The following is a 22,220-nucleotide window of genomic DNA, read 5'->3' as shown; positions in this document are numbered from 1 at the left end:
TCACCCTTTTGGCAAAGTCCTGTGAGGTGCAAAAGTGTTTAATTTCGAGGAGGCCCAGTTTATCTATTTTTTCTTTTGTTGCATGTGCTTTGGATGTAAGGTCTAAGAAAACCACCACCTACTACCGGTCTTGAAGATGTTTCTCTACATTTTCTTCTAGTAGTTTTATGCTCCTGGCTTTTATGTTTAGGTCTTTGATCCATTTTGAGTTGATTCTTGTATAGGGAATGAGATAGTGGCCCTCTTTCATTCTTTTGGTTACAGAGTGTGCAGTTGTCTAGCACCATTTGTGTTTTTTTGTTGTTTTTTTTTTTGTTTTTTTTTTACCATTTGTTGAAAGACTGTTTTGTCCCATTAACATTGACTTGGCAGATTTGTCAAAAACTAATTGACTGTACAGGCGAGGGTTTATTTCTGGGTTCTCAATTCTATTCCACTGACCGATGTGTCTGTCTTTATGCCAGTACCATGCTGTTTTGACCACTGTGGCTTTGTGATATGTTTCAAGGTCAGGCAGTGAAATTCCTCCTGTGTCTCTTTTTTAAAATGCTTTGGCTATTCAGGTGCACTTTTCCTTCCAAATTAATTTGGTAATTGTCTTTTCTAATTCTGTAAACTCTTGGGATTTTGATTGGTATTGATTGAATCTATAAATCAGTTTGGGCAAGATTGACATTTTCATGATATTTATTCTTCCAATCAATCCATGAACTAGAATGTCTTTCCATTTAGGTGTTTTCAAATTTCTTTTAGCATTGATTTGTAGTTCTCTGCATACAGGTCCTCCTCTTCTTTGGTTAAATTAATTCCTAGGTATTTGAGTCTTTTTGTTGCTACTGTAAATGGCATTTTTCCCCTGATTACCTCCTCAGATTGTTCAGTTCTAGTGCATGGAAACATTACTGATTTTGTGTGTGTGTCGTTGTTTTAAACTTTTTTTAAATTACATTGTATTTTTTTAGGTATGACTTTTGTGTGTTGATCAGCTGAACTTTGCTGAACTCATTTATTAGCTCAAGGTGCTTTGTCATGGATACTTCAGGATTTTCTAAGTACAGGATCATGTCATCCGCAAACAGTGAGAGTTTTACTTCCTCTTTTCCGATTTCAATGCCATTAATTTTCTTTTCTTGTCTAATTGCTCGAGTTAGAACTTCTAGTACAATATTGAATAACTGGTGACAGTGGGCATCCATGTCTCGTTCCTAATCTTAGAAAGTTTTCAACCTTTCCCCATTGAGTATGATGTTGGCTGTGGGTTTTTCATATATGCCTTTTATCATATTTCCCTTACTTTCTGAGGTGACTCTATGCTGGGCTGGTTAAAGGGCCAGCTCTGCGATCTCTGAGAGGAAACTGCTCTACCCTTGCCTCTAAAAAAGACCTCTTGGTGCTGAACCCCAGGAGCACGCCTGCTAACGGGCACAGGCCCTTGGTAAGCCAGCGTCTGGAGAGAGGGGGCTGCCAGCCGTTCCCCCTTAGGAAAGACGTGGTCCTGTGGAGAGACCACTGGACTGAGGACACGAGCCCTTCCGTGGTGCCCGTTCACGCTGCAGGCAGACCCTTCAGCCGTGGGCCAGCACTCAGCTGTTCAAACCCAGTGGTATTTCCCTCCACCCTCCAGAAAGAACCACATCTGAACGTGTATGTTAATCATTTCCTTGCTTTTCTTTAATGTGTTATAACATTTGTATGCAACCTTAAACCATATAGTTTGGTTTTTCCTAGTTTCACTTTTGTGTAAATGCACCCACACATTCCAAGAAAATGGAATTCTCCTCCGACTTGCTTTTCTTGTTGAGCACTGTTGTCGAGCTCCACACATACTGCCACGTGAGCTGTAGTTCCTTCGTGTATGTTGCTGTCCTGGTCCATTGAATGGCTGCATTACAACACAGTCATCTCTTCTACCATTTGTAGTCATGCGAGTTGTTCTGTTGGGTGACCCTGCCATGCACATTTTGTTCACGTCTTCCTGGTGCCCAGGGGCAAATTTCCCTAGGGAAATGGAATGGAATTTGAGCCAGAGGGCATGACTTGGACTCCTAGGAATGGAATTATGGGTCAAAGTATGAGCAAATTCAACTTTATCAGGCAATGGCGCTATAATTTATCAGGCAGCTCTCTGGGAATTGACTCTAGATGGGGCAGTTGCCACTAATTTATTTTGCAAACCTTTATTGAGCATCTGAGAACCAGTCACTGTGGTAGGTACTAAGGTTTCAAAGATGAGCGAGATGCTGCCCTTTCTTCAAGGACTTCAGAATTTAGCGGGCCCGTCAAATCCGTGGGCAGACGGCCGTAAAGGAAGCCCGGCTGCGGCTGTGGACGCCCCGCGCCTTGGCTCTTGCCTCTCCTCGGCCATCGGCTTTGCGAGAGGGGTGGGCGCTTCATGGAGTTCCCAGGACAGGTCCCCTTCCGGGTTCTGGAGAAGGTCGGAGCCCTGCCTGTGGTGTGAGCGGGAACAGGCTGTCAGGTTGGCTTCCTGAGGAGGAGCCGTCACCGGTTCGCTCCCTCCTGCCTCCCTCACAACCTCCTCTCTCATCTGTCTCCAGTGGAAGAACGCCTCTTTCAGAACACAGCGCAGGCTCCTCAGGGAACCGTGTTCCCCTCAGGCCCTGGCGGAGCGAACACGGGCCTGGACGCCCAGCCCGCGCCCTGGCTGCCCCGCACTAGCTGGGTGACCTTTGGAAAACCACATCACCTCTGGGCCCTGCTGGAAATCGTGGGACCAGACACGTCTCCAAGAGCTCTCCGATTTTATACGGCTGTGGGTTTTGCAGCACAGAATTGTATTCCAGGGAACTAAATTTGATTCAATTATTTCATAATATATCAAATAATAAATCTTGCCACAATTGGATTTTGCTGTAATTCAAAAACATCACATCTTAAAACATTTAATAATTTGTGTTTATTCAGTTCTAACTAAACCTTGTGCATTCAAATTGTGGAGAAAGGAGAATCGCAGAAGTTTGATGCCATGTATGTAAACAAGGAAGAGCTATTGAAAAATAAATCCCATCAAAAAGTGTGTCTGTGTGAATATGGTTATGAAATTTCCACTCGGTTAGCCCTATGTAACAACGTCCACAGCAGCGATGTCGCACCAACACGAGACCCACAGCCGGGCCACAGTGTAACCGTGGCTGGCTCAGCTGTTTCACTCTTGAGCTGAAGATCTCTCTGCAGCTTTATTTCCTTCCCTGCCCTGTTTTATGCATATGTCAAGAGAATAAAGGAGAGAGATGAGATCATCTCAGTCACTAGGATAACAAGAGCAAGGATCTTTAAACGAGCAGCCGCATTTCCCCGGCTGTGCTCTCCCTCCACGCCCTCGCCGCAGTCCCCCAGGCTTGACTCTGAGCAGACCCACGCCGGGCCCTGCTCCCCGGGCTTTCTCTCCGGGCTGCCTTCTTCCTTCATGGCAAAACCCCACTCCTTGGCAGGAAATCAGCATCCAGAACAGTGGCGTGGGCTCGGAAGGGAACATAATTTTCTAAGGCAACTGTGTCTTTTTGTTGGCCTTGTGCTTTAAAATAACTGGGCGTATTTGCTCCGTGAGAAATGTGCTTGGTAGCAACTGCGCCACGTGGGCCGAGCGGCGGCTGCAGGGGCGCCGGCACACGGCTGTGCACGTGGTGGGCGTGAGTGAGGCAGCCCGCCTTTCACCACGCCCGTCTGACACGCCTGGGGCTTTAAAAGACCAGTCCATTTGGCTTTTACCTAATTACGTCTGTGCTCAAGCACTCGTTCCTCCATTGCGAGGCAGGAGGCTGAGGGTTAAGAATGCAAAGGAATTTAATTTACCCGTATTGCAAAGTAGGAAGGCTGTACTAGTCATTCATTTACTCCTTCCTTGATTCACTGGGGACTGGGGTTAGAAAACGAGTGAGACTTTCAAGCAGCAATTCTTGGACGGCCAAGAATTTATACACAGAGAGAATGCCTTTGCCGCGACGTGGGACGTTGGAAGAGGCTGGGGCCGCCTGCCTGGGGTCTTTGGTTATTGTTATTCTTTCGTCTAGAGAAGCTGTTCTATACAAGCACCTGTCGCAGGTGTCCCTTGGGCACACATCGATGTCGGGTGACATCAGTCACTTACAGAGTAGGAAGGTCCCCAGGGCCTCTTGGAGGTCTGGCTCTGCAAAGCCCCGGCGCGCCGAGCCTGCAGAAGCAGGCGCCGGGCAGTGGGAAAGGCCGGAGGGCGAGGGCAGGGCCCAGCCTCCCCGCCACCCACCAGCACCCAGCCTGACCCGCGGGCGCCCGAGGCCACAGGCGGCGACGCGCAGGGGCCCTGAACACACGCAGGACTGCGGTAGCAAACAGCCACCGACTGTGCAGGTGGAGACTCGTTCTCTGGCGGCTCTGGGGCCAGAAGCCGGGAGTCAGGTTCTCTGCAGCCACATCAAGGCACAGGCGGCCTCAGGCTCCGCGGGCCTGCCCAGGCCATGTCCCCCGTCAGGTCCTCTCCCTTCCGAGAGGACGCCAGCCGTTGGATTCGGGCTCACCCTGCTCCACGAGGCTCATCCCGCTCCTTAGCCAGTTCCTGCTGCAGAGCCGTTTCCAGGCACAGCTGAGGTTCCAGGTGGACATGACTTTAGGGGGACACCTGGTGGCCGTTCCCTCCCCCCACGCTGGGCAGCCAAAGCTTCATTCCCCCCCTCCCCAGCACTGGCTGGGGGCAGCCCTGACGGCGCCCCGAGCCCTCGCGAGGCCACTGACGGTGGCGGGATGCAGGCACACACGCTTCCTTAACATCACACACCGTACTTCTGCTTTTACAGGCAGCACGTAGGATTTATATAGCCCTAAAAACAACAAGGAGGCTCTCTGCATTGTGATTTTAAAATAAAAGAAGGGAAAGCCAGAGGCTGGGCCGGAAACGGAGCGGGCCTGCCTGGCGCACGTCCAGCCCCTGCTTCAACCCACCCCCACAGCCTTCCTCAAGAGGTTCTTTCTTCCTTCATCCGGCAAGAGCAATTTTTTCTCTAGTCTCATTCTTTTCATAAACCAGACAATGTAACGTATAGTAGAAAGTAGCTGGAAATTAACCACAAACAAGGGAAATAAAGCAAAACATGTTTATATCATTTTTAAAACTCTGAAGCTTAAACAATGTGGAGAATGTTTTTTAATGGACAAAGGTAGTACAGGAAATTCACAGAAGAAATTAAAAGAGCCAGTGAATTATAAAAAGATTTCCAAACTTACTGGTAATAAAAAATATTTAAATACACAAACGGCCAATAAGCACCGGAAAGATGTTTCCGTTAGACTTTAGGGAAACGCAAATCAAAACCACAGTGAGATACCACTTCGCACCCACTAGAATGGTCCTTTTTTTTTTTTTAATTGGAAAATAACAAGTGTTGGTGAGGATATGGAGAAAGAGGAACCCTCACCCGTTGTCTGTGGCAATGCAAAACGGAGCAGCTGCTGTGGAAAACAGTTCGGCAGCTCCACGGAGCAGAATGGGACCAGAATGCTATCCAAGTGGGTGACAACTCAGGGATGGCGTAGCTGTCCGCGCAGAGGGAGCGTGAACACGCCTTTTAATTGGCTGCTTTCTACGTAAAGTACCAAGATCCAGTCGTAAAGGTTTAAAGACTACAGCGACGACATTTTGAGTTTAACAATACTTTGGGTTATCTCCAGCTGTGAAGTGATTCGGAAACCAGGGTACGGCTGAGACCCCCCGGTAAGAGCGCGGAGGCGGCGCCAGCCTCGGCAGGTGCGCAGGCCAGGTGAGCGCCTCCAGGGCCGGCCTGGCAGGCCTCCAGCAGGAACCCGAGGCGGCTCTGGGACGGCGGGTCCTCCACGTGGCTGCAAGGCGGGGCCGCCCCGCGCAGCCCCGCAGCCCCGCCCCCGCCAGCAGCCAGCGCAGCCACGCCCCCGGCCAGCGCGGCCACGCCCCCGGCCAGCGCGGCCACGCCCCGCGCATTCACGCCCGCCCCCGCAGCCTCGCCCTGGTCCAGGAGCCCCGCGCAGCCACGCCGCAAATCACGCCCGCCCGCCAGCGAAGCCACGCCCCTGGCCCCTGCCCCGCGCAGCCACGCCCTCAAACACGCCTACCCCGCCTGCGAAGCCCTGTCTCACGTAGTCTCGCAGCCACGTCCTGAAGCCACGCCCCTGCCAGCGGAACCACGCCCCACGTAGTCACGCCCGCCTCCGCAGCCTCGCCCTCGTCCAGGAGCCCTGCGCAGCCACGCCCTCAAACACGCCTAACCCGCCAGCAGAGCCCCGCCCCGCGCAGCCCCGCCGCAGACCTTGTCCACCCTCCAGCGGAGCCCCGCCTCACGCGGTCACGCCCTGCCTGTGGCCACGCCCATCCCACCTCCCAATCACGCGCCCGCGCAGGCGCCCAGGAAACCCCGCCCCGGGCGCCGAGGAGGTCCCGCCCCCTGGGCGCGTACGCGGCCGGCCCCGCCCCATGCGCGCGCGCCGGGGGCGTTCCCGCGGCCAGGCATCAGCAATCTATCCGCGAGCGGCGGGCGAGCGGCGCGGTGTGCTCGGCGTAGCGGGCTGCAGGCTGCGGCGGCGGCACGAGGAGGAGGATGGCGGAGGCCTCGGACAGGCTCTACCGGGTGGAATACGCCAAGAGCGGGCGCGCCTCCTGCAAGAAATGTGGCGAGAGCATCGCCAAGGCCTCGTTGCGAATGGCCATCATGGTGCAGGTGCGGGCCGCAGGGCCGAACTGGGGGAGGGGGAGGGGGAAGGAGGGGGCTGGCGGGGGGCTGAGGGGATCCGACGGGGGCTGAGGGGGGCTGAAGGGGGCTGGCGGAGACCTGTGGGGGCTGGCGGGGGGCCGGCAGGGGCTGAGGGGAGGGGGAGGGGCTGAGGGGGGAGCTGGCGCGGGGCTGAGGGGGCTGAGGGGGAGCTGGGGGGGGCTGAGGAGGCCTGGCGGGGGCTGAGGGGGAGCTGGGGGGGGCTGAGGAGGCTTAGGGGGAGCTGGGGGGGGCTGAGGAGGCCTGGCGGGGGCTGAGGGGGCTGAGGGGGAGTTGCGGGGGGCTGAGGAGGCTTAGGGGGAGTTGGGGGGGGCTGAGGAGGCCTGGAGGGGGCTGAGGGGGAGTTGGGGGGGCTGAGGGGGCTTAGGGGGAGCTGGGGGGGCTGAGGAGGCGGGGGCTGAGGGGAGCTGGCGGGGGCTGTGGCGCCGCGGCAGGGCCTTTTGCTGATTTGGCAGGAAAAACTCGGGAAATGGGCTTTGTCGCTGGTAATGTCTTTTGCATTTCAAAAACTAGGAGCTGCTCTCCTTATCTTCGGGCGGTGGCGGAGTTCTAGTTTCAAGGCCCCTGGCCTGGGGGGAGGCGGGCGAGGTCTCTGGAAGCTGCTCGGGTCTTGACCCACCTCTTGCTGTACGTTAGTGGTGATGGTTTAGGGGATTTTTCTAAGACCTATTTTTGTTTGTTTTTTCTTTTCTTTTCTTTTAAAGATTTGATTTGTTTATTTTTCTCCCCTTCCCCTCTGTTGTCTGCTCTGTGTCCACTGGCCGTGAGCTCTTCTGCATCCGCTTGCATTTGTCTAAGATCTATTTTTGACCATCATTTCAACGCAGGCTCACCATTTTTTAAATTTTAATTATGCACTTCTGTACAAAGTAGTTGTCATTTCTGTACGGTGCATTCCCTTTGGTCTCATTTACGCTTTAAAGCAGCATTTTCCCCAAACTTCCCTGGTCCAGGCTGCCTTCTGGATGCTTTTGCAGCTGTTGGCTTGAGTGGAGAGGCTCGGGGCAGGTTGGGGGTCCTGCGATCCCCTCTCCTGAGATGGTGTTGTGCGCGACGAGGTGTGTCTGAAGGCTCCCGCGGGGCAGGGCGCAGCTGCCTGCTACCCAAGCTTAGGGATAGCTCTTGATGTGCCCTCTGTCGTGACGTGGGGGTGTGTTTAGGAAGGACCCGGTAGCCCTCACGGCGTTCCGGCACTTACGGGAGACAAGGCGGGGAGTGGGTGCCAAGTGCCAGCATGAGGTTGTCTTGGTGTCCTCAGGGCCTCTCTAGCTCAGTCCCTGGCACGCTGTGCTTCATTCAGTAAGCGTTTGTGGAGCTCTTGTTATGTTCAGGCACTGTTTTAGGTACTGGGGACACGAGGACAGACTCCGCCCTTGGGAGCGTCCAGGTTGGCTCACGGGAAGATGACGGGTAAGCCAACCGTGCTGCTGTAGTGGGGCGGATGCCCGCTGACGGAGCCGCGCGCCAGGCTCCCTGCGCGCCCAGGAGAGGAACCCAGGAGGCCCAGCCAACGTGGGAGCGTGGTTTGGCATCTTCATTCACGGAAGTGGGGTGGGAAGACCAGAAAAGAGGAAGGCAGGGCCTATGATTTGAAGAGCTTCGATCTCTACCCCAGCTATATGGGGAGCCTGCTCTGGGGACTCTTAACTTCTGTTCTGGGTGGGAGACGGGACACGCGGGGAGGGGGGATTTGCATATTTATTTTCACTGACCTTTAGGCAAAATATGTTATTTTCCAGATTGTGAATGTAACTAACACAGCAAAGGCATCTCTGCTTTTTATCGCCAATAGTAATTATAGATGTTTTCATATCGCTTTATAGTTTTGGATCTTTTTCAGAATATCGTTTATTCTCATCGCTATTTCAAATTTACAGCAGTTACTAGACCAGGTACTAGATTGTTATTTAACACTTTAAAGATCGTGGTTTACTATATCCCAAAATTACTTCTGAAAAATTTTGATGATTATCTTAGAATAATAGCTTTCCCTTGTGAGCCTATGTTATTTCCTGTGCTTGTTAAATATTATTCCGACAAAGGGACGTCCATAGTCTTCACCAGACTGTCCATTAGATCCGGCTGCAGTGGGAAGGACAGAGACGCGCCATTGTGTTGAGACAAGCCCAGACTCTTACAGAAGGGTGGAGGGTTAGCTCTGGAAAGTCAAGGATGGCTCTCTTGAGAAAGTAAACTTAAATTACTGTCAGTTAAAATTGTAAAATTGTGGGCACTCATTCAGCCTTCAGATTCCCTTAAAAGTAAATATAGAGAAGTGGACTTGGCCCAGTGGATAGGGCGTCTGCCTACCACATGAAGAGGTCCAGGGTTCAAACCCGGGGCCTCCTTGACCCATATGGAGCTGGCCCATGCGCAGTGCTGATGTGCACAAGGAGTGCCCTGCCACGCAGGGGTGTCCCCCGTGTAGAGAAGTCCCACGCACAAGGAGTGCGCCCCGTAAGGAGAGCCGCCCAGCGCAAGAGAAAGTGCAGCCTGCCCAGGAATGGTGCTGCCCACACAGAGAGCTGAGGCAGCAAGATGACGCAACAAAAAGAAACACAGATTCCCATGCCGCTGACAACAACAGAAGCGGACAAAGAAGAACATGCAGCAAATAGACAAGAGAACAGACAACTGGGGGCGGGGAAGGGGAGAGAAATTTAAAAAAAAAAACCACTAAATATAGCCAGTCAGGTACAGACATAGCTCAGTGGTTGAGCACCTGCCTCCTCTGTACAAGATCCTTGGGTTCAGTCCCCAGTGCCTCCTTTAAAAAAAGTAAATGTCTTGTGTGATTGTAACTGGGAATGGACCGTGATGTTTCCTTTGTGGACTTGAGTCTGTCTTTGGAGTTTAAAGTTGGTTCTTCTACAGCCTGAGCCTTTTGAAGCAGGAAAGAAAGAAGCCATTCTTCTCTGCGCTCTTTTACACTTGTGCAGGGTCAGCTGCTGTCACGGACCTTTAACTGCTGCCTGAGGGGAGGTGCGGGGCACTTGGGGGGCTGTGGTGCCCCAGGGAGCTCTCTCCCTTGCTGAGCCCTATTAGGGAGATAGGGCAGGTGGTATGTCTCTGTTAAAGGGAGAGAACGGGTGGCTGGGGGAGGACCTGTGCACACCTGGTTGCTCACCTCTAACCCTGGGCAGGTGCTTAGTAGGAGCTGCTGAGTGAACGACGGCGTGTCCTGCAGCTTTGCTGAGCTGCCCCCGCCACGGCGATGGAGCCGTGGTTTCGTGCCCTTCCTGCCGGGTCCTCGTTCCTGAGTCTTGGGTTCGAGCTTGTCTTGGCCCCGGGGTCCGAGCTGCGGGAGGACGGGGCTGCGGTCCCCGCCCATGCTGTGAGTGCGCCGCAGTCCGGCTGGACCTGGGCAGCCTCGCTGGTGTCTGGCGCAGTGGTGGTGGGTGGGGGACATGGCACCAGAGCCAGGGAGAGACGCCCCAGCCGGGGGCTTGAGTCTGGGGCGCTGCAGAGGAGGGTGGGCTGGGGCCGGGCTGGCGGGCTGCCTGCTGGCTGCCTCTGTTCCGCGTCTGCACCAGCTGCCTCCGTGGAAGCGGGTGGGAAGTGTGAAAGCCACGCGCGAGCCCACGCCCAGGAATACCATTTGTTGTCTGGTTTCCACGGCAGTGATTCCCATCCTTCCTTCCTTCCCTCTGGCCTTGGGACAGTGGACATGCCCTCTGTGAGCTTGATGCTAAGGCAGGCACCACACCCCTGGGAGCCAGTGGCCCCGCAGCACCCAGCGCTGACGAGGTAGCCACGCAGCAGTCTGCTCCTCACCTGGGGCTGGGGGTGTGCTTCGGGGCCTGGGCGGTGAGCGTGCCAGCAGGGGAGCAGCCGAGGAGGCCTGGGGGTGCAGGCCCCCCCTGCACTTAGTGCAGCCCATCCGGGGCTTGTCCGCCACCTCGCCCGTGCCCGCGAGGATCGCGCTGTGTTTTAGTGCTGCCTTGGTATTTTTTCGACTCGTTTATGCCACTTAGCTTGACGTTCTGTAAATATGCATGTAAGTGGGCCATTTCTTTCAAGCGTGTTGTGGAAAGAACTGTGGCATCAGATTCAGGTTCAGGCCAGGTCACTGCCCACCCCACTGTCTCCCTCTGTAGAGTTGGGGAGGGGCACTTAAAGGCTGGTAATGGGGTACACACCGTGGCTTGGGAGGGCACCAGGGGCCAAGTCAGCGCCAGGTTCTCCCCCTCGCTCTTCCCCGCCACCACCCCTGTTGCCCGACACTGTCACATCAAGAATACTGATCTGAGTGTGATGTAGCAAAGGAAAAGCCCCGCTGTGGTGGGGCCTCCCCTGCCCCTGTGTGCTGGACTTTGGGCTCCGGCACCAGGACAGGGCCCTTAGTGAGGGAGGAGCTGTCAGTGTAGACATAGGCCCGGGGTCCTGGCGCCCGCCCCTCTAGCCTGCTTCCTCTAAACTGTTCACTTTTGTTTTCCACTCTCGGAAGTGTGTCCATTCACTGCACACCTTTGTGGCTGCTGTGAGCTGACACATTTTCCCAGCCTTGCTCATTATCTGGGACTTGTTCTCGTTATTCTAAACTGCAGGGGCACTTAAAGAGCCCTCTCTGGGCCCCCCAGGCCCTTTGAATAATCAGGCTGACTGCAGCAGCTACCCGACCTTTCCCAGTCAGACGCAGTGGGATTCGAGACGGAGCAGAGCGTCTCTGTGTGTCCCACTTCGCCCTCAGGGGTTGTGTCGTGGGGAAGAAGGGGGCCTGGGGCAGAGCTCTGTTCTCTAAAATGCCACCACGCTTCACGTCCTAGAGAACAGGCCAGGAAAAGCAGGCAGAGGTTTTCCAGGCTGTCTGAGAAGAAATGTGGAGCAGGGGTGCTATTTCTGTCTGTCTGCAGTTTTTCCTGTGAGATAGGGGGAGCACAGGCACGGCCGTCCTCGTTTTCCAGGTATGGGAACAAGAGCTGTTGCGTTGCTCAGGTGCAGGGGCTGGGGTTGAGGCAGGCCCAGGGAGTCCAGCTCGGAGCGTACTGCTCATCTCCCTCCCTGATTTGCTTTCTTCTAGTCCCCCATGTTTGATGGGAAGGTCCCACACTGGTACCACTTTTCCTGCTTCTGGAAGGTCGGCCACTCCATCCGGCACCCTGACGTTGAAGTGGATGGGTTCTCCGAGATTCGGTGGGATGACCAGCAGAAAATCAAGAAGACGGCAGAGGCCGGGGGCGTGACGGGTGCGTACAGAGGGAGCAGCCAGGGCCCGCCTCCAGCCCGCAGCTTCCAGGGGCCATTTCCAAGACAGCAAAGGAGGGCTCTTCGCCTGGCACGCAGAGGGCGTGTGCCGCTGTTACTTCAGCAGCCCTGCGCTGTCCTGCATTGGGGTGGTGCCAGGTGGTTTTGTTAAACTCAGATTTTCATCCCTTAGGAAGGACTGCGTTTCGTTTCTCTGCCTTCCTACACTGGTCACGCTGACCCCGTTTACCCTGTCGTCATACCTCCAGGACACCGGTGGGAGGGGATGGCAGCATGGCGCCTGGGGTGCTGGGGCCCGTGGTAACTGGTCTCTGGGCCTGCCCCCACGCCAGAGGGCAGGGTGTTTACCTCCAGCTGCTTCAGAGCCGCTGGGGACTGAGACCAGTAACAGCTCGGAATTGTGAGTGCGTGTCCATTTGCCCAGTAAGGGTCTGGAGGGTGAGTGTGTCCGTTTCAGCAAAGGACTTGCCTTCTTCCTCTTCGTAGTCAGGAAAGTGACAGCTGTTGTTTTGGGGCCCTAGATGGAGGATATCAAGTTATAATTCATGTGTGTATGTATGAGAAGTTATAACCTAATGCAAAAAGGCATAACAATTTTGCTATAAATGTTTTTCTTTTGTGAAACCATCTTAAACCAAAGAGCCTGATTTACCATGTTTTCAGACATATGAAAAGTTTAAATCATCCCAGGTCCTATAATCCAGAGGTAACTATCACTCATTAACTTTGGGGGTTGGCTCTTTACAAGATTTTCTTCTATACAAATACCAGTTCACATGTATGCGTGTGTGCACGTTTTTTTCTTTCCTATAGAAAATGAGATCCTGTTCTCATGTTGAAAGTTACAGATTTCCATCCTTATATTTAATAGCTGCCTAGTATTCATTTATTGAGGTCTTGATAAAGTCTATGCACTCTTTCAAGAACTTGGCATACATTGATTTAATCTAATAGCAACAGACCTTAGTTTTTACAGATAGGGAAACCGAGGCACAGAGAAGTTAAGTAACTGACCCAAGTTTACATGGGAGCTGAATGCTTGGGCCAGGATTTAAACCCAGGCCGTCTGGCTCTTGAGACCAGGTTTGTAACAATTTGGCCAAATAGAGCTGCTGCAGACTTCTTGTAGCTCTTTGGGAATTGTCCAGTTATTTTTTTTTTAATAACGATTTATTTTATTTCTCCCTACCCCCTTGTTGTTTGCACTTGCTGTGTCTTTTCATCTTCTTTGTTTTTTTAGGAGGCAACAGGAACAGATCCTGTGACCTCCAATGTGGGAGGGAGGCATCTAATCACTTGAGCCACATCCACTCTCTGCTTCATTGTCTCTCAGTGTTTTTCTCATGTCTCTTGTTGAGTCAGCTTGCACCTGCTTCTCCTGCCAGCTCGCTCTTTTTTTTTTTTTTCAGATTTATTTCTTTACACACACATACCCCCCCCCCCATTATCTGCTCTCTCTGTCCATTCGATGTGTTCTTCCGTGTCTGCTTGTCTTCTCTTTAGGCAGCACCAGGAACTGATTTCTCAAGTGGGAGAGAGGTGTTCCATTTCTTGCACCACCTCATGTGCGTGCTGCGTCTCTTATTGTCTCTCCTCTGTGTGTCTTTCTGTTGCATCATCTTGCTGCATCAGCTCTCCGCACTGGCCAACACTCCACTCAGGCCATCTTGCTGCACGGGCCCGTACTCCTGTGTAGGCCAGCACTCCACACGGGCTAGCTTGCCATGGAAGCCAGCTCGCCTTCACCAGAAGGCCCTGGGATTCGAACCCTGGGCATCCCATATGGTAGACAGGATCCCCATCGCTAGAGCCACATTGCTTCCCCCAGTTAATTCTTCATTTCCAAGAAGTGCAATTGTTGCTAATGGGATGAACAATTCTAAGGTGCCAAGTTGCCCGCCAGAAAAGTTGTGTCAGTTACACTTGTACCAGCTTTATATATAGACCCATATCACCGCTTCCTCACTATTGCTCGGTATGTCTGTTGAGCAAAATAGAGCATTGTCCTATGTCTGTAAGCCATTAGTATTACCTTGATACTTGTCTGTGTCCTTGCCCCATTTTTCTGTTGGGTTCTTTTGACTTTTTCTTTTTGTTTCTTTTTTAAGATGTATTTTATTTATTTCTGCCTGTTTGCATTTGCTGTGTGCTATGTCTTTAGGAGGCACTAGGACTTGTGATATGGGAAGGGGGTGCCTAATCACTTGAACCATCTCCATTCCTTGCTTTGTTGTGTCTCATTATGTTTTTTCTTCTTGTGTCTCGTTTCGTCAGCTTGTTGCTTCAGCTTGCCACACCTGCCTGTCGCATCAGCTCGCTGTCTTGCTTGTTTTTCTCTTTAGGAGGCACTGGGAACCTCTGCTCCCTGCTTTGTTGTGTGTCTCATTATGTTTTCCTTGTGTCTTTTGTTGTATCGGCTTGCCACCTCTGCCATCACACCAGCTTGCTGTCTTCTCTAGGAGGCACTGGGAACCGAACCCACAGAACTCCCATGTGGTAGGCAGGAGCTCAGTCACCTGAGCCACATCCGCTTCCCTTGACGTTTTCTTAGTCAGATGTAATAGGTTCTTTTCTTTTTCATACATTTTGCAAATATTTTTCCCATTTTGACATTTTTCTTCTGGCCTTGTGTATTACATTTCTTGCCACATTGAAGTTCCATCTTTTGATTGAATGTCTGAGTAGTCACATCTGTCTTCTTATAGTCTCTTCATTGGTATCTTTTATGTGTTTTAAATCTTTCTTCTGAAATATGAAAAACAGTTTTCATAGTTGTGTTCATAGATCTTAATTATACAGTTCTGGCAAGTTTTGACCAATTTTTACATATAAATAACAAGTACCCCATTCAGTTATAGCACATTTCTATCTTGCCAGAAAGTTCTGTATACCCTCTGCTAGTCAACCCGCCCAGGTACCACTGTTCTGATTTCTACCCCCAGGTTAATTTTGCATGTGTGCGGCTTCTTTTGCTCAGCTCAGCGTTGGAGGTTTCGTCCAAGCTGTCTCATGTTGCCAGTCGCTTGTCTTTTTTTTTTTAAGATTTTAATTTATTTCTCTCCCCTTCCCCCCACCAGTTGTCTGCTCTCTGTATCCATTCGCTGTGTGTTCTTCTGTGTCCACTTGTATTCTTGTCAGCAGCACTGGGAATCTGTGTCTCTTTTTGTTGTGTCATCTTGCTGCAACAGCTCTCCGTGTGTGCGGTGCTGCTCCTGGGGAAGCTACACTATTTTTGCACGGGGTGGCTCTCCTTAAGGGGCACACTCCTTGTGCATGGGGCTCCTCTACGCGGGGGACACCCCTGTGTGGGGGACACCCCTGTGTGGCATGGGACCAACTCACCACACAGGTGAGGAGACCCGTGAGGAGACCCTGGGGATCGAACCCTGGACCTCCCATGTGGTAGGCGGACACCCTGTTTGTTGTGCCAAATCCACAGTCAGTTCTCTTTGTGTTTCCAAGTGGTCCCTTGTACACATGCACCACAGTTGGCTCATTCATCCTCCTCTTGGGGACGTGGGTTTTTGCCAGTTCTGGGCTATTACAAGTAACAGCTGCTTTGTGCAGATGTGTGCTCTCATTTCTCTTGGGTGAATACCTAGGCGTGGAATGGCTCAGTCATGCAGGTGGATGTGTGTTTAACTCTGTGGGAAGTGCCTGGCTGTTTTCCAAAGGAGCCGTGCCGTTCACCTTCCCACAGCGGGCCCTGGGCAGTCCATTCTCACCCGCACCCGCATGGGGTGGCCCATCTTTGCACGTTGCCCCTCTAGTAGGGGCGGGTCTTCACTTTCATTTTTAATTTGATTTAAGAGGTACTAGTCTGGTCTAGATGTCCTTCATTGGATATGTATATGGCAAATCCCTTCTGTCTGTGGCTTGCCTTTTGTTTAATTAATGACACTTTTGATGAGCAAGTTTTAATTTTGATGAAGTCTGATTTATTGATTGTTTTTTCTTTATGGATTAGTGCTTTCTGAGTCCTAAGAAAACTGCCTACTCATGATCGTGAAGATATACTCCTTTGATTTCTTCTAGAAATTTTGTTTTAGCTTTTACATTTAGGTTTTTTATCTACCTTAAATTAATTTTTGTGTTAGGTGTGACGTAGGTGTTCATCTTTTTTCTGTGTGGCCACCCTGTTTTCAGCACCCTTTGTTGAAAAGGATTCCTTTCCACCCCTGATGGCTTTGGTTTCTTTGACAGCATAACTGGGGGTCTTTTTCTGGACTCCTTTCAGGTCCGTTGATTTATTTGTCTGTTAGTCCCACACCTGGTGACTGTAACTGTATAATAAATCGTGAAATGAGGTAGTATCGTTCCTCCAACTTGGTTCTTTTTCAAAATTGTTTTGGCCTTTCTCTGTCTTTTGAGATCCCTTATAAATTTTGCAGTAAACTTTTCCGTTTCTTTCCCCAAAAAGCCAGCTAGGATTTTGATTAGCATTGCATTGAATCTATAGATCAAACGGGGTAATTGACATCGTAACAAATTGAGTCTTCCAATCTATGAATGTGCCATCTCCCTCCATTTATTTGCGTCTTTAGGCAAGTCTTGTAGCTTTCAGTGAGAGGTCTTACACATTTTTTGTCAAATTTATCTGTTTTATATCTTCTATTTCTATTTAAATAGTAGTGTTTTGATTTCTTTTTCTAATTGTTTATTGTGTATATTTTGTATGTTGACCTTGTGCCCCCACCAACTGCTAAATTCATTTACTCATTCTTCTAGCTTTTTTGTAGAGTCCTAAGGATTTCTTACACACAATCACAGCATCTACGAATACAGATGGCTTTACTTTTTTTTTTTTCCTTAAAGATTTCTAAAAATTTCTCTCCACACCCCCCCCCCCCGCATTGTCTGTTCCATGTCCATTCGCTGTGTATTCTTCTGTGTCCGCTTGCATTCTTGTCAGTGGCACCGGGAATCTGTGTTTCTTCGTTGCATCATTTTGCTGCATCAGCTCTCCATGTGTGCAATGCCACTCTTGGGCAGGCTGCACTTTTTTTGCGTGGGGCGGCTCTCCTTACAGGGTGCACTCCTTGTACGTGGGGCTCCCCTACACGGGCAACACCCCTGAGTGGGTGCACTCAGCACTACACATGGGCCAGCTAACCACACTAGTCATGAGGCCCTGGATTTGAACCCTGGACCTCCCATATGGTAGGTGGATGCTCTTTTATCAGTTGAGCCAAATCCGCTTCCCTGATGGCTTTACTTTTCCAAACTATACAGCACAGTCTTCCTTGTTCCTAACACTTTGCATTAATGTGGTACCTTTGTGGCAGTTGATGGAACACTATTATTAAATTCTGCTATTAACTAACCACGTGCCATGGTTTACATTAGGATTCACGCTTTGTGTTGTATAGTTCTGTGTTTTTGCGGTTTTGTTTTTTAATTTTTATCCTGGTAGCATATATGCAACCTCACATTTCCCATTTTATCTACTTTGTTACAGAATTCAGTGGGCTTAGTTAGATTCACAATGTTACGCCACCATCACCACCATCCATTAGCAAAACTCTCCCATCATCCCACTCAGAACACTTCACACTACGCGTTGACGCCCCACTCCCCAGCCTTACCTGGCCCCCTAGTAATCTGTCCTCTAGTTTTTTACTTTGTGAATTTGCATATACTAATTATTTCATACAAGTCAGATCATACAATATTTGTCCTTTTGTGAATGGCTTGTTTCACTCAACATGTCTTTAAGGTTCATTCCTTTTTATAGATGAATAATATTCCATTGTATGTATGTGTGTACATCTTGGAATTCTCTTTTATATAAGAAAAGAATCTAACTTTTGCCCCCAAATGGTTGACTGGCTTCCCTAAAACTCTTCACTGAATAATTCATCCTTTCCCCACTAATTTGAAATGACGCTTTGAGCACATATTTTAATTCTTTTATTTACTGGTGCTTGTTTCTATATCAAGATACTCTCTTTAATTCAGCATTTAGATTAGATAAATCAAAAGTCTGTAGGAAACTAGAAGACAGAGTTAGAATTTGAATCGGTGCAAGTACTTAATAAGTACTCTGCAGTGAGGAGGGACACCACAGAAAATGGGGAGAGGTGGGAAGTCATCACAGCAACCACCAGCTAACATCAAGCTGTGTCAAAGAGAGGTTTTGTCTCTTAAGAAAAGACATTTTATCACCAGAAAAGAAGCTCTATTACCAACAGTCACTGTTACAAATGGACAGAAATGAGATGAACCAACTGTAGTCTAGGGTAAGGCTCCTGGGGAGGTGGAGAAGAACAGGCATTTTGGAGAAAGCTCTGAGGCTCTTGGGGTGAGCATTGCCTTGTGTCGTATTGTCCAGGCAAAGGCCAGGATGGAGGTGGCAGCAAGACGGAGAAGACACTGGGTGACTTTGCAGCAGAGTATGCCAAGTCCAACAGAAGCACCTGCAAGGGCTGTATGGAGAAGATAGAAAAGGTGAGTGTTTGGGTGTTCAAATGTCTGATCTTTACAAATTCCTTGCATTAGATACCTCAAGAAAAGGGGGGAAAACAGAGCTTTCAATAATTAGTATCAACACTGGTGGTTAAAAATAAAGTGAAACTCTCAGTGGATACAGAGGTGATGGTGGCCTCTTAAGCCAGGAGGTCCTAATTCTGACTCACAGGCCAGTCCTCAGACATGGCCGTGCCTGCTCTCGGGAGTCCTGGGAGCGCGTGGGAAGCACGTGCACGAGGGCGGGGCGGCCGTCTTTTTAGGGCCAGGTTGTGTGTGAAGTTCTGATAGGAGCCTCCAGTTTCTCTCCTAAATCAGCGCAACTGCATTACCAGTGCTTCCCAGCTCCTGGTCGCTGAGGCGGAGTGCAGTGGGGAATGGACGGCCCTTTGAGGAGCGAGAGGTGCTGGTGGAAGGCTCGGCCTGTGCCTCCAGCCTCCCGCCTTCCTGATCTTATACAGGGTCCCGGCTGGTTAGTTTAAGGCAATGATGGAAGGCTCCTTGGGGCATTTCACAGGAAGCGATGAGTCCGTGAGTATCTCGGGAGAAAAACATGGACATTGCCAGATCTTCTCCAGCTACCTTCAGCCACCAAACAATGGAAGTAAAAGTTAAGCTCCCCTTCGCTTCGAGGGGAGTGTGAGAGCTGTCTGCTGTTGGGTGTTGCTTGCCTGAGAAGGAGCCTGCGTGGCGTCAGCCCCTCTTGCGCAGTCCTCTGGAGTGGGGGCTCGCAGGCAGGGAACACCCGGAACGCCGGCCTGGACGTCGTGACCAGGGCAGAGCGGCAGAACTGGGGTCTTGCCTGCTCGGGAGGGCTTCCTCTGTGTGAAGAGACCCTGCGAGTCCATCGAGGAAGCAGAGCTGCAGTCTCTGCCTGTCGCCTGCACTGCACCTGTGGCCGGTGGCTTCTGCGCCTGCCCCAGCTCCACTCGGCACAGTTGAGTGTTCCAGGCCAACAGAAACACTCTCAGGGAAATGTCACGGCGGGACTCCGCCCAAAACGAGAAAGCTAGGGTTTGAGGGGAAGGCACAGCCCTTGGTGCCGTAGCAGAGCCAAGCTCTCCGGCGGCCCCCTGGCTGCTGGCCAGGCCTCTTGCTGGTCAAGTGCAGTCCCGCCACATTGCGCTTTTTCCTACAGGGCCAGGTACGCCTGTCCAAGAAGATGCTAGACCCAGAGAAGCCACAGCTGGGCATGATCGACCGCTGGTACCATCCACACTGCTTCGTCAGCAGCAGGGCGGAGCTGGGCTTCCGGCCCGAGTACAGCGCCAGCCAGCTCAAGGGCTTCAGCCTCCTCACTCCAGAGGACAAAGAAGCCCTGAAGAAGCAGCTCCCAGGAGTCAAGAGTGAAGGGTGAGCGGGGCCGAAGGCCCTCCAGGGTCCATCCCTCCTGGTGGGAGCCAGGGAGGGGCAGGTGAGGGAGGACAACAGCAGAGCTTGGCTCCTCCCGGCCGCCACGGGCAGAGGAGAGGGCTGGAGGGAGCTGCTGTGTCCTTCCCAGTGGTTCCAGCCTCACCAGGGGACCTCCCCCTGAAGGCTCCCCCCCCCCCCGCCCCGCGGTGTGTTTCCCCCTCCTACATCTTTTGTTCAGGGACAGGTGAAGTAAAAGGCCACTTCTCTGCACAGCCCTTCATACCTTTAAAGGCCACTCTCGTGCCTGTTCTTCACATCCCCTTAGGTCCCTAGTAGGCTTCTGGGGCTGGAGCGTCCCCATATGTCTGTGCCCTTTGTTACAAGTGGTGCAGGGATTGACCCCAGGGCCTCATACTTGGGAAGCAGTAGCTCAGCCCTGGGCCACACCCAATCCCCAATGGGAGATGGGCAGGGGGCAGTGGGTGCAAAGTTCCTGGCTCACCACTTGGACCGGTGTAGGTATCCGGAGGTGTTAGAATCTAGATGGAAACGCTGCCAGGGGCCATCGCGAGTCCTTGGGCACTTGCTGCTCTCCAGCTTTCCCTGCGCTGGCCCCTCTTCCCCAGGGATCGTGCCCGCAGGTGGAGGCCTGGCGGGTGGTGGTGTGCCCGCTGCTCCTGGGGCAGTGGCTGTGGGCCTGCCAGGGTCGCGGTGGTCCTGGCCTCCCCCATCGCCATTTCAGTGCCAGGCACAGCCTACCCAATAAACCACGGCGGCAGCTCACATGGCTCTGGAATGTGAGAAAACTGGGAATTAGGCGCATGGATCAGAAAGCCCTCAGCATTGCAGCACGTGGTGCTGTAGGAATTCCTAAGCTCACGTTTATGCAGTAGTAATAACCAGGATTTAGTGAGCGCTTTGAGTGTGCCAGACACTGTACTAAGCGCTTTGCACGGGGCGTTTCTTCTGTCCATCACCACAGCCTTGTGGGGTAGGTGATGTTTTCCCTCTTTGTGGATGAGAACGTGTCCAGGTGATGGCTGGACCGCGTGCTGACCGCCTCTGCCCTGGTATCGGGTTTCCTCCCTTGAGTTCAGCGTGATGCCCGTTTCTTACTTGGCTCAGGTGGCAGCACAGCCCCACCTCTGGAGCAGCCTGCTCGGGACAGCTTGGAGCTTAGCGTGGAAGCGCGGCCCCTAGACTTGCCTTCCCCTCCCTGCAGTGCCTGTCTCAGCCATGGGCTTGCCTCCAGCATAGTCCCTGCTGAACCCTTCCACGGGGCCTCGTTGCTGTCAAGCGGGGCCTGAGCCCTGGATCCCTGTCCTGGGTGTTCCAAGGCTCCGCGCAGCCCCTGCCGCCCGCCTGGCTGGGCGAGTGGCTTCTGCAGTGGGTGGAGTCACCTGCCGCCTTGGTTGAGAATACGGCCAGATAGAGGGGCTTCCCGCTCCAGGGAGCACCCGGGGGCCCTGGGAGAAGAGGGTGCCACGTGGCGCAGGGCCTGGCAGAGTGGTTAAAATGTTTAAAAACACGTACCTTGTTGTAGATATTCTGTCATGCCATCTTAGTGGTTCTTTTTCTTATTATATCCTGTGTCTCTTTCAGAAAGAGAAAAGGTGATGAGGTAGATGGAATTGATGAAGTGGCCAAGAAGAAATCCAAAAAAGAAAAAGACAAGGATAGTAAGCTAGAAAAGGCCCTCAAGGTGAGTGCGAGCTAGTGTCTCCAGTTCTTGCCCTCCCTCTGGGAAGGTGTGGCCACTTGCCAAGACCTTTAAGAGTTCCCAAGCGTGACTTTTCACACCAGACTGTTTTCTTCCTTCTTCCCAAAGAAACAAAAGTTCTTATTTGGGCCAGAACCCACATTAAGCTGTTGGTGTCAGCAGGGTTCAAGCAGTTGCTGATCAGGGGTCTGCTCCCCTCGCCAGCCTCACCCTGAAATGATGTGAAATCTGTGCTGTGGCCCAGGTATCCCCCACTCTCCATCTGAACCCCCGGGGTCGCTGGCGAACAGCGGAAACCAAATATTGTAACAAACATACCACACTAATGGAGGATGTTGTTAACGTGGGAAAGTCTGGGAGGGGTGTGAGCGAGGGGGAGTGAGCGGGGTGTATGGGACTCCCCTTTATTTTTAGGTAACATTTATGTAACCTAAATATCTTTTTAAAAAAATAAATATATTAACAAAAAATAAAAATAAAGGATACCAAAGGATAGATGGAAAGCGATAAAGGTTTCCCATATTTTAAAATGAGGACCACCTCTTGTCATAAAAAATTAGAGGACTAGAAAGCAGGTGATGAGAGAGGATGTTCGCCCCTTAAATTGGTGGTCGTTGGCTGGGTTTAAACGAGGGTGTCCTTGGTGAAGCAGGGTGAGGGGTCCTCAGGAAGGGCTTGGGAAACCAGGGACGAGCAGGAGGTCTCCTCTTAGGAACGTGGTCCGGGGAGCCATGTGCTTGGCGCTCGGG

General features: G+C 51.7%; 1 protein-coding gene across 1 annotated transcript in view; it reads left to right on the top strand.

Moving 5' to 3' along the window:
- The first annotated feature begins 6,436 nt into the window (after nucleotides 1-6,436).
- Nucleotides 6,437-22,220, top strand: part of LOC101426963 (poly [ADP-ribose] polymerase 1) — a 40,225-nt gene continuing 24,441 nt past the window's right edge. Inside the window, exons 1-5 of the mRNA XM_058292853.2 lie at nucleotides 6,437-6,677; nucleotides 11,749-11,914; nucleotides 18,265-18,380; nucleotides 19,537-19,751; nucleotides 21,354-21,453. Coding sequence (XP_058148836.1) covers nucleotides 6,558-6,677; nucleotides 11,749-11,914; nucleotides 18,265-18,380; nucleotides 19,537-19,751; nucleotides 21,354-21,453 — 717 coding nt within the window. The 5' untranslated portion in view covers nucleotides 6,437-6,557. The remainder of the gene's footprint in view (nucleotides 6,678-11,748; nucleotides 11,915-18,264; nucleotides 18,381-19,536; nucleotides 19,752-21,353; nucleotides 21,454-22,220) is intronic.

The sequence above is a fragment of the Dasypus novemcinctus genome, unplaced genomic scaffold, assembly GCF_030445035.2.
Source record: "Dasypus novemcinctus isolate mDasNov1 unplaced genomic scaffold, mDasNov1.1.hap2 scaffold_378, whole genome shotgun sequence".
Lineage (NCBI taxonomy): Eukaryota > Metazoa > Chordata > Mammalia > Cingulata > Dasypodidae > Dasypus > Dasypus novemcinctus.
The sequence above is the reverse complement of the archived record's forward strand: the minus strand, read 5'-3'. Positions and strand labels throughout refer to the sequence as shown.